At 55.2% G+C, this 14,646-nt stretch overlaps 1 protein-coding gene across 1 annotated transcript in view; it reads right to left on the reverse strand.

The window, feature by feature from the left end:
* The window catches only part of TNFRSF8 (TNF receptor superfamily member 8), a 92,157-nt gene extending 83,544 nt beyond the window's left edge, over positions 1–8,613 (reverse strand). The window contains exons 1-4 of the mRNA XM_045299197.1: positions 8,602–8,613; positions 7,124–7,174; positions 6,864–6,909; positions 1,342–1,547 (exon numbers count right to left, since the gene is read on the reverse strand). Coding sequence (XP_045155132.1) covers positions 1,342–1,547; positions 6,864–6,909; positions 7,124–7,174; positions 8,602–8,613 — 315 coding nt within the window. The remainder of the gene's footprint in view (positions 1–1,341; positions 1,548–6,863; positions 6,910–7,123; positions 7,175–8,601) is intronic.
* Between the last annotated feature and the right edge of the window lie 6,033 nt (positions 8,614–14,646).

Consider the following 14,646-nt stretch of genomic DNA (forward strand, 5'->3'; position numbering starts at 1 on the left):
TACAGCCCCCAAAGTTGTGAAACTGGAATGCCCAATCATACTCTGCTGGTAAATTTAAGCTCTTTTCAGAAAGCAGTATGTCAATTCTTAGAAAAGGCAACCATTAAAATGTTTATGGCTTGTAGCCCAGTAATTTCATTCAGGAGTAGGGGGTGGGGGTGGTGGACCAGGGTTACCCTGCAACCTTTCTGTTCCACGCCTCGGCTTCTTCCCTGGGAGAGAGTCACACAGGGTCCCAGAGCATCCATATAAGGCTAGCTATAAGGGAAAAAGGCAGGAACTTTATGATCCAACCAGCCAGTGGGGACGTCAATCAACTGGCAACGGAGCACCCATTTGGTGAAGTACCATCCAGCATTTTAAAAGGTAAGTGAGGGATTTGTAAACATCAGCCTGGGAAGTTCTCTAAGGCATTATAAACAATATAAATATTGTAGATGCCCAATGAAGAAGCCCAATGTAGAATAGCATCTAGGAGAGTTCTATGTATTTGCACGGACATCTCTCTGCCCTTCAGAAACTGGGCTCAGTCAGGACTCAATAGACCTTGTCTGTCATCTGTGCCTCTGTGCTTACTTCAGGTCTACGCCCCCCAAACCCAGTGCTCATTTTTGTCCGAAAGCAGTCCCAAACAGGGTGCCCACCCTACCCCACCACCTTGGGGCTTCCTTCCCACAAGACGTCAGTGACATCAGCATCATCTCTCACCTTTTCCAGGACACAGAACGCTCAATAGGTCAGTTGCAATCATGCGTGCATGTGGGGGTGGGGGTGGGGGCGTCCCAAGCTGGCTCTTCCAGCACCTATGCCCCTCCTTCCCATAGATGCTCTCCCCTCACCCTCCTCCAGCCCTCCCCCCACAGGAGGGACAAGAGGGACAGTCACACAGAGACACAAAGCCCAGGCACCAACCTCTGCTGACCCAGGGAGGCCCCACCTGCCTGTCCCCATTCCCACCAGCCCCCCCTCCCCCTCAGACACCTCCGGGGGACCTGACCTGAGATGAAGCCTCCGTGGGGCGGCAGTGCCCTGCGTGCCCCAGCTCAGTTCTTGTTGAATGGGTGAATGGGTGAATGGGTCCCACGGCCCCAACGGCAGGGAGGGGGAGCCCCACTAGCCCATCAGCCAACACCCCCATCTGCGGAAATTTGTAGATTCCATCCCCGCCCCCACACTCTTGTCACCTATGCCCACTCACTCCAGTTGGGAGGGGATGGTGGGATGAGGAGCATCCCTGTCCCCTCTGCACCCAGTCTTGTTCGGGGCTCAGGGTAAAGGGCAGGAAGGCGGTGGCTCCGCGTGGCCGGAGCTGCCCCTGCCCGGGCTCCAGTCGTCCCTTACCTGCGGGACGGCTCGGAGCGCCCCGAGGAGCAGCAGCAGTCCCAGCGCTACACAGAGGGCGCGCATCGTGCGCCGGGGCAGCGCCGGGCTCAGCCGAGTGCCCTCGCCCGGAGCCTGGGGACCGCGGGCGCCCACGTGCGCTCCCGGGAGCTCAGAGGCGCGCTGCGCAGCCGAGCGGTCTCCGCGGAACCGGCGCCCTCGCCGCGCTGGGCACCGAGCGCACGTAGCAAATGGAGTCCCTTCAAAGTGACTGCGCCTGCCTTCCCGGAGGGTTTGGCCTCAGCTCTTGCTTCCCCCACCCCCCGGGGTTCATTGGGTACCCCAGAGGCTTCCAGGAACCCTACTAATAGCAACTAGGGCGGGGGGAGGGGGAGGAGGATGAAAAAACGTGCCGAGATGACTATCGTGCTCTGAATAGCCCAGCTGGGGTGAGACGCAGCCCAGCACGCAGACAGGGGGCAGCTCAAAGGAGACCAGGAAACCCCAATGGACCGCAAAGTCTCCACCCCAGCCCCACCCCCACGGAAAGACAGGACCTGAGCAGATTCCTGACCTTCCCCCTGGATCGACTGGAGTTAGCAGATTCAGAAACCGCCGCCTGTGGCCGGTGGAGCGCTGGGCACTCTCGAGCCACCGAGAGACTGGGGGACACGCTGCGTCCACCTGCGCTCCCTGGAGCTCAGAGCCCGCTGGGGATGGGAGTTGCTCGTGGAACCCCGGCGCACTTTGTGAATGAAGTTCCTGATCCAAAGGTGGGGCGGGGCGGAATGCAGGACAGGTTTTCAATTGATCACGACCCCAGACTTTCTGGGACCGTGGAGGCTGGTGAATCTCTAAAAGGAGAGCGCGGAAGCAACCTTTAAACCAAAAATCTCCACCACCACCCCACCACGTGCCTTCTGAAAACCAAACAGCAGTTTTGCCTAACGGAGTTAAAAAGAAAAAGGCCTGAAGGTCCGCCTTGTGCCTTAAGCTTTTTAAAGAATTCCCTATCTGAGATCAAATTAAAGACACCAACTCAAAAGGTTAGCTGGAAAACGTGGAGCAGAGGGTGTGGTCAGTGTGGGGGATGGGGGTGGGGGGTGTCCAGAGCAGGCCGGCATGCTTGCTGGCTGTACAATCAAGGACACACGGCAGGCTCGAACCGCTCATGCAGAGACGGATGGACGGGGTGCGTTTTGCTGTGTGTCTCCCAGCAGCAACGCCATGCACCAAAGTTTCCAAACAGAAGCAAAGGAGGCAGTTGTCCATTCCATCCCACCCTCCTGGTTCCTTGCAAGCTTCTTTCTGATTACCGTCTCCAGGAAGGGGGTGGTGGTGGTGATGGCCCCTCCCAGTGCCTTCTCATCCCATCCACTTCTGGTTAGGATGACCCTAGGACCTTTAGGCTTTGAACCAGTTCAGCATCTGGCCGTGCCCATATTTTCTGGGGGTGGGGGTGGGGGTGGGAGTAGGGGTGAGAGGTCACCTCTAGCCAGACCTTCCCATCAAAAGCTCAACTCCTGATCAACCCACAAGGAGTTCCTGCATCCTATGTGGCAATGTTGCCTATTAAGGCTCCTTCCAAGGAGATCCACTTCCAGGCTCTCCTTACAAGGAGATCTACTTCCCCAGGCTCAGTGTCCTGAGAAGTCTGAGCAGGGACTATGTTAAATGGGAGATTTACTCTTACGGCCTGCCTGGGATAGTCACAAAGCCTGGCCGAGGCAGGAGAAACGCTGGACACTGGCTTCCCAATCCAGAGGTTTCTATGTAAAAGAGCTGGTGTTTTTAACAACCAGTTGCTTATTAAACACACACACAACTAAACAATATCAAGATGCAACTAAAAACCATTTACAATGTTCAAAAGTTCAAGCTTTCTAGCAATCAACAAGATGCAAAGTCAAGCAATCTTCAGATTAAAGTAACTTTTTAGATCTAATTATTTCTCTGTCTGTCTCTCCTTTAGAAAAAAAAAAATTATTTCAGTAAAATACAGCCCCCAAAGTTGTGAAACTGGAATGCCCAATCATACTCTGCTGGTAAATTTAAGCTCTTTTCAGAAAGCAGTATGTCAATTCTTAGAAAAAGCAACCATTAAAATGTTTATGACTTGTAGCCCAGTAATTTCATTCAGGAGTAGGGGGTGGGGGTGGTGGACCAGGGGAAGACTAGAAATAATTAAACCAAAAAAATGAAATTGTTGAACCAGAAAAAGAAAAATATACCCCACCCCACACCCCCGAGGGGGGACAAGCAACCGAAATGTGGGGGAAGGGAAACAGTGGTCAGTGTAAGATGTGAAAATAACAATAATTTATCAAGGAGTCATGAGGGAGGGAGGGAAAAAAGAGCTGTTACCAAGGGCTCAAATAGAAACAAAATGTTTAGAAAATGATGATGGCAACTTATGTACAAATATGTTTGATACAATTGATGCATGGAATGTTATAAGAGCTGTAAGAGCCTCAAATAAAATGGTTTAAAAGAAAAATATCAACACAAACAAACTATAAATCCAAAATACCAATACCAACACTGTCCATATAACAAAAGGTACAAATAGCTGAAAAACACCCCACCCCCACCCCCACAAAAGACTGGACACGGAATCGGTGCTACTTGCACATCCTGCAGTCCTGACACACGCTACAGCACGGATGGACCTCGGCACCACCATTCGGCGTCACACAGGGACGGATATCCCATGGATGTGAAATTTCTGAAATAGGTGAGTCGTGTGTGATCAGTGGCTACCAGGCCAAGGTGAAAGGGAAACTCTTAGGGCCCCGAGTTTTTGCTGAAAACCCAACCAAACGCCCTGCCACCGAGTCTATTCTGACTCCTGGTGACCCTCCAGGAACGGGTAGCACCGCCTCCATGGTGGCTGAAGTTCTACATCTTCATGGAAGCAGAAAGCCTCATCCTTCGCCCGTGGACTCCACCTGCTGCCCGTGTGGCTATCAGCCGAACGTACAGCTCCCTGTGCTGATAGAAAATTCAGAAATGAACACTGCTGGCGGCTGAGTACATGATCAACATGACGTCACATGGGATTTCATGGATTTGATGTCACATAGTGAATTTCACATGGAAACATGTTGAAATGGCTGTTTGGGTACATATATATTTACCACAATCAAGCATGATCATTATAGAGACTGTGTGGAAACCCACCTGTCCCTCAGCTCGTCCCTCCCATGGGCTCCTAGCCGTACCCTTCTAATGCACGGGACAGAAAATAGGATTTACTTCACAGTGATACTATCACTACCTTTGAGTGTACCAAGAGTCTCAGACGTGGATTCCTTGATTTCTCGTGGAAGCTCCCTGACGCAGATCTTATTTTTACACCCATTCCATAGGTGAGGTGCAGAGCGGTGAAGGCACCTGACCATGGCCACCAAATCTGATGATGCTTAAGACCCTCCACAGCCAGGCTCGGGTCAACTTCTCTAGTCCGGCTGTTAGCTTCTCCCTTCTCCCTGCAAAAGTGAACACACAAAACAGCGACATCAAGTCAGTTCCGACCCGTGGCACCACCACCACCACCCCCACCCACACACCCCAACACACCCCCACATGTATCAGAGCAGGGCTGTGCTCTGTAGGTTTTCAATGGCTGGGGTCTTTCAGAAGGAGCTCTTCCGGTCTGTCTTCTGCAACACCTCTGTGTGAATTTGAACTTCCACCCTTCTGGCTCATCACCGAACCCTTCATTGCGTGCACCACCCAGGGACCCCTCTCTCAGCCCTCCCAGTGTCCACACTTCCCTGCCCAGTCTTAGTAGACTCAGGAAACAAACCCACAGGAACTCATATGTATGAGAGAGAGTTTTATATAAAGGGTAAGTGTACATTAAGAAAGCATCCCTTATGAGGGCAATGAATGCACAAATGTGGTTTACACAATTGATATATGTGTGGATTGTGGTAAGAATTGTATGAGCCCCTAATAAAACGATTAAAAAAAAAAAAGGAAGCATCCCAACCCAGTGCTGTCCAAGCCCATAAGTTCAACATTAGCCCATATGTCTCACACTGACCTACAAAGTCCTCCTCCATCTCACGAAACACACGCAATGATGCCGACTGCAGGAGGAACGCCGAATCAGTACACGTGTGAGCGTCTCAGTGCTGGCACTGCGTCTCCACACGGCTGCTCCAGCACCCAGGGTTGCATCGGGGTAGGTCCATGGGGCTTCTCCTCGGGGATGTCTTACAGGAAGTCAGCCTTACCAGCTGAAACAGGGAACTGGCTAAGGCAGGTGCATCCTGGTCCGACCATCACAAAGCAAGAAAGGCGAGGCTCACCGAGCCATTTATCTCTCCATCCTTCAATTAGCCCCACATGTGTTTATCAGCCAGGTTGGCACAATAAACCTTAACTATCTCAGACCCCCAGTTCTGTCACAGCCTGTCCCCAGGCCGGCTCCTCTGAACCACTTGCTTGGCAATTGCCCTCCTCCCGAAGCCCAGCCATTTCCCAGCTAGACAGGTGTGTTTTGCCATTGTCTGTGCCTCACTTCTGGAACTGAGCTCAGCCCTGTCATGATGGTGATGACCTGGTTCCTGCATCCTCCTGCCCCCAGGAAACCCTGGGACAAGCGGGATGGGCTGTGCATGTGTCTGCCCTTGCCCCCTGCATGCCCGGCACCGTGCTTGGGCCATGGCTGTGGACAAAGGACAGACCAACAGGAAGAAGGGCATGTGCAGAGGCCAGGGACTTGGCTGGGCCCCCTGAGGCATTTGACCTCTTCTGTGGAATGGCAGCCACCGAAGAGCAGGGCCACAAGGGACCGAACTGAGAAGGTCTGCTGGTTCACAGATGCCGACATGGAGCAGACCTGGGCTCGGCTGACTCGGCACCGTCTGCAGGTTTCAGGTGGTTTGTGACCCCCCCCCTGACGCATGTGAAAGTGCTTTGAAACGCAGAGGGGAAGTCCCTGGGCGCCCTGTGAGACGCTGTAGCTGGCTCTGTTGTGGGATCACAGGGGACCGAAGGCCCCCTCCCAGAACCTGAGAGCAGCTGTGGGAGCCTCAGCCGCGGGCTGCTGGAGACAGGCAGCCTGGAGCGGCACTGGACACACAAACTGCCCCGCCGCCTCCTGGGAGGGAGGTGAGGCCACAGGAAGCCCTCCAAATGAAATCAGAGGCTGGTGTCACCGAGTGATACGGAGCATGACGCAGGCTGCCAGGCGCGCCTCAGGAAATTCAGGGACCTGACCAACTTCCCATGGCCCCAAGCGACCCTCAGTCCATCAAGGAGTCCTTCCTGCAGCAGGCAGGCAGGCAGGAGACTGGAAGTCCAGGACAGCCTGGTCCTTTCTGTGTCTCTGACACCGCGTCCCTTTCTTGGGGGCTGGGTGGAAGGAGGACTCTCTTCTTGCAGTGGGGGCCAGGGGGGACTCTCTGGCTCACCCTGGATTGAAGGTGGGCTCAGTGAGTGGGACTGCTTCTAACTCAAGCCCTCGCAGATCCTGCCTCTCCGGGTCCAGGATCCAAGGGACTCAGCGCTGGCGAGACTTAAGTGGACAGCACCTCCGCTATCGGCCACCGAGGGCTGTGTCACCTCTCCCCTCTGGATCTGTGAAATAGGAGGTGGGGGCCAGGGGGAAGCTCAGAGTCGTGATCTGCTCAGGACGCGCCTTATCCTGAGGCGTCAGAAAACAGAGGCCTGGAGCCTCCTACGAGACTCTGTAGCTCTATTCTTCTGGGCTGGCCCACAGCCAGACAACCTGGGCCCAATCCTGTCTCTGCACTGCACTTCCTGGCTGTGTGGGTTTCGACTCGTTACTTACCTTCTCCGCGCCCCAGTTTTTCATAAGAATGATCCTGTCCACTGCAAAGTACTGTAGTGAGGAGGATACAGAGAATGTGCACAGCACCCTGAAGAGGCCCTGCCTTCTTGGTCTGAGCCCCGGGAACGGGCATCCATGTCCTGGGCCAGCCTTTGTCAGGGCCTCCTGGCTGGTGCCTCTCATGAGCTCCTGGGACTAGCGGGTGGGAGGCACTTCTGCTGTGCTTCCCAGATTTTCCAGTATTTCCTTCTCCCTCCCAGAGAGATGGATGAGGAAGCCAAGACCAGGCAGGGCAGAGCTTCAGCCCTGGCCCACAGTGTGGCGAGGAGGACCCTGTGGGCTGTGACTCCCCATCGAGGATGTCCCTGATCATCCTGCTCAAGAGGCTGCTATGAATGGAAATGGCTCATCTAGGCACTCAGGAAACGCAGCTCTTCCAATATTAGTTAGTCATGGGACCCACCAAGGCCCTGGAGACAAGAAAGAAATAGAACCAAGTGCTGGTGATATCCCTCAGTGAGAGGGGAAGACCAGGGGAGCGGCGTCCCCAGGCCTGAGATGCCCAGCCCCGGTCAGATCCACAGAGGGAGGACCTGGATGCCCACAGAGGCAGGAAGGGTGGTCTCTGAGGAAGGAGAGTATAATTCCTTCCCTTCGGTGCTGTGCAGCCCGATGAGCCCACCCACAGAGCACCGCCCCATTCGACAGAGGGAAACCACCGAGGGCAGTAAGACTCCGTCAGGGCAGGCAGGGCTTTCACTGACGCCATGCATCGAAGGATTGAATATGTCTCTTCCTGCCCAGAAGAAAGATGGGACTTTGTCTCCCATAGAGTTACAGTCTTGGAAACCCACAGGACCGTTCGATCTTGTCCTCTAATGTTGCATGAGCAGTGAGGTTGGCTTTTCTTTTTTTGCCCCAACCCAAGCCTTTGTCACTCCCATCAAAGGACCTTTTTTTCTAAGGGTGCAGGGAAAGCAGGCAGGGGGAGTTGTTGCGGGGCGGGGGGGGGCAGGTAGATAGTGATTGGATGACATGATTCGGCTGAGTGATTCCTAACGGCCTTCCTTGTGATTGCCACCTTGCCGAGCATAAAAGGAGCCATTGAAGAAGCAGGAAGGGTGGTTTCACTTCCAGTAAGAGAGAAGAGCCAAGAGGGAGGGTGGCCTTTGGACCTTCAGACCCCAAACCCTGATCGCCCCTGATCCAGAAAACAGCTCGGAGGCCACAGGAGCACGGAGGTGTAGCCGCAGCAGAACCAGGAGCCAGAGCGGGAGAAAGCCAGAGCCATGAACGCCCCAGCCCCTGGAGCAAGTGAAGCTGAGAGCCTTGGGGCAGAAGGCTGACTTGTGGAGTAGGGTGCCTCTGGGCACTTAATTGAGGGAGCTAAGTTGGCTAGCTCACCGAGCTGGGGCCGAGTGCCACCAAACTGAGACTTGTGGTGTAGAAGCATGCCCTCTGGGCATCTATGGGGATACCTCCAGAAGCATGCCCTCTGGGCATCTATGGGGGTACCTCAAAGAGCTTTGTAAGGTTGGCTCAGCAGGTCAGAGGCCAGGCTGAGACTCACAGAGTAACCAACCTGCCTATGAGCACAGCAGAGAAGAAGCTGTCTTGACTGAACAGCTGTCTCCTGCCCATTTCTCACCTATTCACTTTCCCAGTGAACCCCATAAGCCGGAGTATCATCTGTGAACCCTGTGTGACCACTGCAATGGCCGCTGTAATTCTCAAACCCAGCTGAGAAGTAAAGAGTGCTGTCAGGGGAGGCAGAGCAACCGTCTCGCTCGCTCGCTCAGTGGCTATCTCAGGTAGTTGGGTAACCTCAATTGCAAAATAAACGAAGAAAAGGTGCCTGGCCCTAGTCTTGGCCTTTTTCTTGCATGATTTCATTGGATCCTCACACTAGCCCTGCAAACTGACCATCGTATTTTGAAGATTCATAGGAAAAATGATGCGCTGAGAAGTGTCTGCCCAAGCCACTCGGTAACTTCTAGAGCCACAGTTCAGTCCGTGAGGCCCATGATGCTGGGGTAGGCTTCTTCCCTCCTAAAGTGATGTTTACCCTTACTGTAACCTGCGCCCCCCAACCCTATGGTCCCGTTGACTCAGAGCCCCCACCACCCCGTACCAAGACCTGCTCTTGGCCCCACAGAGCTGTCAGCTATAAAGGGGCTTGCTCTCAGGGGACTGCTCTTGCCCTTCTTGTTGGCAATGTCCTTCCACCTCAAGGGGCTGGATCTCTGACGACTAGGATCGTCACTAATCTCACACAAGCCCTAGAGGTCTTCAAATCCTGGCTCAGGATCCTGGAAAAGCTGAGAACATGGAATTCAGACAAGGCTTGATCAAGCTCCACAGATGGGCCTGCTTTCTACCTGAAATCCTACCATGAGTCACTCCTTTGGTCAAGGCACCGCAGCCCAGTGAAAATGTCAATCATTTCTGGAGGAAACTAGTTAGTGAGTCACTGACGTTTCCCACGGCCCCATCAGGCTGCTTTCCCAGAAGAACCTTGCCAGAGAACAAGGCCAGAAGGTTCTAGAAGCCAGGTGGGGTCCCCCGCTCACTTGATGGTCAGTGAGGAAGTTGCAGAGCTCTTAGAGCCAGATGTGAGCCCCTCACCTAAGCCAATAAGCCCACCCCAACAAGCGTCCCCTGTCGCAGTCCCAACTCTGCTCCTGGAGCCTCCAGGCTTGTTCTGCCCCAGGGCCTTTGCACTTGTGGGTTCCTTTGCCTAAAAGCCTGTCCCCTCAACTCCTCACCACGATGCCCCTCTGGGGAACTTTTGGGGGAGGCATATATCCATTCCCTTGGCTGTGGTGGTGGTTGTACATAGGTCAAAACTTATCAAATTGTATACTTTAAATATGCAAGATTTCCTATGTACCAGTGAGACCTCAATAAAGCTGTGAATGATTTTGTTTTTATTGGCCTTCCTTCCTACCCTGCAAGTCTAGGCTCAGACGAAACCTCAAAGAGGCCTTCCCTGACTGCCCTCCCTCCCCGCAAAACTCACACTGCCGCTCTGTTACCTCAGCCTGCTCCTCCCCTTTGAGGGCCACTCTGCCATCAGAAACGGCTGCCTGTCCCCACCAGGATGAAGCTCCCCGGAGCTGGAACCGTGTCTGTCTTGGCCGCTCTGCTCACCAGACGACCAAGGACAGACAGCAAATGGCAGACATCGGACCTGTCCCCTCTGTGCCCCCAGGGGCGCAGAGCAGGAGTTTAGACGTGGCTCCGAAAGCGAAAACCGGAACAGAGCTGTCGGAGCCAAGCTGGCGTCCCACACCGCCTGCCACCCTGGACACTGCACAGGGGGCTGAGCTCCCGACGCCTGTTCCTGGCAGCTGCTCCACGGTGTGTGGGGTTCACCGGACACGCCCTCCGGGCTTTCCCCCATCAGTCCCTGGGCTCCGAAGGACAAGGGTCAGCCAGCCCACACTGGGGCCTTCGCTCCTTCCGCACAAGCAGGGAGGACTGTGGCCTGGCCTGGGGCTCCCCTGGCGCGGACAGCCTGGGCTCTGGGATGCTGAGGTGTGGCCCCCACTCAGACTGTTGTCACCTCTGAGAAAGACTCTGACATTTCCCCCAAGGCCACAGCGAGGTATGATTAATACCTGACGTGATTTAACACGACCCTCTGCTAGGTCCAGCGAGGTATGATTAATACCTGACATGATCTAACACAACCCTCTGCTAGGTCCAACATTAGCACTATCTCAGTGGCCCTGTGAGCGAGGTCGCTCTCACCCCCACCCCTGTCTCCATCCTACCGGGAGGAGACCCGGGGCCCAGGTAGAGCCTCTTGTTTCCCTCTCACCTGGGCATCCGAGATCAGGTGTTCAAGCCCAGCAGCCCTGGAGCCCAGCAGAGGCGACCTGGGGAAGCATTTCCAGCACGAACCTCTGGTTTGCTCTGGTGTCCCAGAGGGGGGGAGCGGAGGGGAGCTCCGAGAGTGAGTTCCAGCCTCCACTGGACAGTCCCTGCTCCAGGGATTTGCATTGCCGCCTTCCTCTGACCTGGGGCCAAAGTCAGGCAGCAAGTTAGTGCAGGGCCAGCCACTCAGCTCCCTGCAGACACGGCTACTCTAGGGTCACAGATTCAGGGCAGGTGGGGTGAATGAGGGAGGGTGTGGGCAGAGGGGCTACTTGGCTGTGACTACAGAGACTGATAAAATATCAGTGGTCCGGGGAGCAGTCAGCTGACTAATGACATGCCCCTACAAGCACATCCACACCCATAGGTCCACAAGGACATGCATACACATGCACATACACACACCTGTGCAAGCACACACACACCTCCCAGTCTCAGCACCTGCCACCCCAAATACCCAGGATGATTTGTCCACCCACCCGGGAAACGGTCCAGGCTGTCTGCCCCCCAAACAGTCTTGGAAAAGTAAAGACTGTGGCAAGAATCAGAAATGGGATGTTCTCTGCCCAAGCCCACTTCTGGGGCCTAAGTACTGGCATCCCTCCCCCTTCATGCTTGGGAACAACGAGAGACGTCACCCCCCCAACTTGGCCTAAACCAGAGACAGAGCCTTTCTGAACCAGAGCCTTCCACGTAGCCAACACTGCTGGTCCAAGTGGACAGCTACTGCTACGGCCTCACCTGCTGCTCAGGGGACCAGACCCAAGGTCTCCAGACCAGTGAGGTCACAGGAAGGCGAGCTGGGTGCCCTGTGGGACTGGGCGCCTGCATGGAACCAACCTTTGCTGCGCCATCGAGCAGACCTGCAGTCACGAGACTGGGTGACAGGGACACTTCCACTTGCTTAGGGAGGAATTGCAGCGCTGTGGTTCATTCACCCGGCAAGCACTTACGACACGCCTATGGGTGCTAGGCCCTGGGATGTGCAGCTCAGCAAACAGCCTAGCAGCCCTGCCCTGTGAAGTCCCCCACCACCACCACCGCCCCCCCCCCCAGAGGGGGGAGGGGGCAGACAGGCAGTAAGTAACGTAAGTGAGAACACGATGCGGTGTCTTGGGAAAGTGTTGAGCCAAAGTCCAGGTCACCGACGTATGAGCACAACTTACACACGCGGTCAGGAGGTGACCCTGAGCTTCACTCACACCTCGGTGGAGTCACACCTCAGTGGAGTCACACCTCGGTCAGCTTCACAGGGCCCTGGCCTGTGGCCAGCAGCTCACCTGGCAGAGTTAGCACAGGGCTTGTGTACAAGAAGCCCTTTTGTGCTGCAGTTTCAGGGAATGGTTCCCAAGCCCCAGGGGCAGTCATAGAAGAGGGGTGACCGGGTGTCACACAGGACACCCCTGTGCCGAGCAGAGACGGAAGGGAGCTCTCTGATTAGAGAGGAGATGCCCAGCTTCCCAGCATCAAATCCGTTCATTCTGGTGTGAATTGGCCTCCCTACCCGATATACAGGAGGTGGGGGCAGCCCCCGGCACAGCGAGGTGGGTGTGGGCTCAGCAGTGCTGCTCCGGAGAGGAGGAGGTAAAAGCTGGGGCTGAGATGGTCAGTAGGCATGTCAGGACTGTGACATAAGCATGTCAGTAGGCATGTCAGGACTGAGTGACCCTGAGGCCACTGGGGTGGTTGGAGCAGAGGAGGGACGTGGCCTACTTAGGCTTTGATGGGCTCCCTCTGATGGCAGGTTTGGGGGAAGAGGGAGAGATGGTAGAAGTGGGGTGGCCAGGTACGGGGCTCCTGCAGCTTCCAGGAGAGAGGCCCCAGAGGCACCCGTGGAAGAGCTGGGCAGGGGCCAAGGTCTGAATGAATTCTGAAACTAGAACTTGCTGATCTGGATGTGGAGGGGAGGCATCACGGGGTTTGGCCTGGGACCCAGGAAGGATGGAGTTGCCAAGAAGGACAGATGTATACGGAAGCACATCTTGAGGATCCCTCAACCAGATGGCAGCAGCATGGTTAAGCAATCAGCATGGACTTCCCGGAGGAGGCAACCTTGAGCTGAGGGCTAGCGGAAGAGCTGGAGAAAAGACTAGACAGCGGTTCTCAACCTGTGGATCGGGATCCCTTTGGGGGTCGAACAACCCTTTCACAGGGGTCGCCCAAGTCATCACAGTAGCAAAAGGACCGTGATGGAGTAGCAACGAAAAGAATGTTATGGTTGGGGGTCACCACCACAGGAGGGGCTGGATGCAAGGGTCGTAGCCTGAGGAAGGTTGAGAACCTCTGCTCTAGAGCCAGTCGAGCAAGGGGCTGCTGGGAAGACCTCACCGAGGACAGTCGTGGGGAACTTCCAGTGACCCCAGGGGCCTCTGAGGCCTGCTGTGGCCGAGGGACCGAGGGCTCCTGATGAGGCCAGGGGTGGGTAGGCCCCTGGTCCAGGCTGCTTACTTAGCTCCAACCACGAAGGAGGCTCAGCCTGAGAGCAGCCCAATCAGACCGAGAAAGGGAGCCGGCGAGAAATAACTGCCGGTGAGTCATCTCAAACCTGCCTCGTAGCCCCAGCCGGCTTCCCGGGAGGGGCCCTGATTTCAGAATGACCAGGTCAAGCGGAACCCAACCCCAGGGCCCCTCGGCCTCCTGGAGCTCGCACCCCTGCACCCGTCCCAGGTGGCAAGGCAGCGTCTTCCTGCAGCTGGTCCCCACTGCCCTCCCCTGAACTTGGTTTAAAATATACAGCAAACAGAAAACCCTTTTCCTGTGATCAGGGCTCTAGAAAACACAGGCTCGTGCTAACAAAATGTAATTGGAGACATCCAGGTGTTGGGAGGGAAAAAAGCGATTGGAAAGGTCAGACAAACCCAAGGGGTCATCTCACCCTTGTCTCTCCCTCCCCAAGTGTGGGGGGAGGTCAGATGCTTACAGACATCCTCCCTGCAGACAGTCAGCCACCAGTCTCCTGTAGGCCCCCGATCCCTGCTGATAAGCTTTGAACGACAATTCTCTGCCCAGTGCCTGCCTCTATTGCAAGCTCGGTGAATCTGCATGAGCCTCGGTTTTCCCACCTCTCAAATGGGGTGCCCTGGCGCACCATTGGTTTGGTTCTTAGGTGATCATAGTCCTAACTGAGCCGTCCTTTGACCCAGCACCATCGATTTAGGCTGTCTGTAGTGACCTGCCTGGTGCTACTATGAAGTGCGGCAAGGGGCTGGCTTTAACAGACAGAAGCCCCTTTCTCACAGTTTAGGAGGCTAGCATAAGCCACGGACGGCCAGAGGAATGCACAAATGCATCCAGAATGCTCCTTGGGAGTGAGGCTGGCAAGACGCTGTCTCCCATCCTTGGGACACATTATCCCGAGGGACCCGTCCTGGGAGTAGGCCCGGATGCTCGGTAAAGTCGAGGGTCGTCAAAAAGAGGAAGATTCTCAGTGAGATGAGTGGACACGGTGGCTGCATCAAGAGCCCAAACCTGGCCAACGGTTGGGAGGATGGCGCCTTGCAGGGCAGTGGTCTGTTCTGTCCACTGGGTCACAGTCCGTGGAGACCAACTTGACAACCCCTCGCAACAAGAGGCTGCACGTCTGCATTCAGGATCTGTATTCAGGACCTGCATTCAGGATCTGCATTCAGGACCTGCATTCAGGA

Source organism: Echinops telfairi, unplaced genomic scaffold, assembly GCF_000313985.2.
Source record: "Echinops telfairi isolate 266 unplaced genomic scaffold, ASM31398v2 ScPeMD7_7457;HRSCAF=8495, whole genome shotgun sequence".
In the NCBI taxonomy this organism is placed as follows: Eukaryota; Metazoa; Chordata; class Mammalia; order Afrosoricida; family Tenrecidae; genus Echinops; species Echinops telfairi.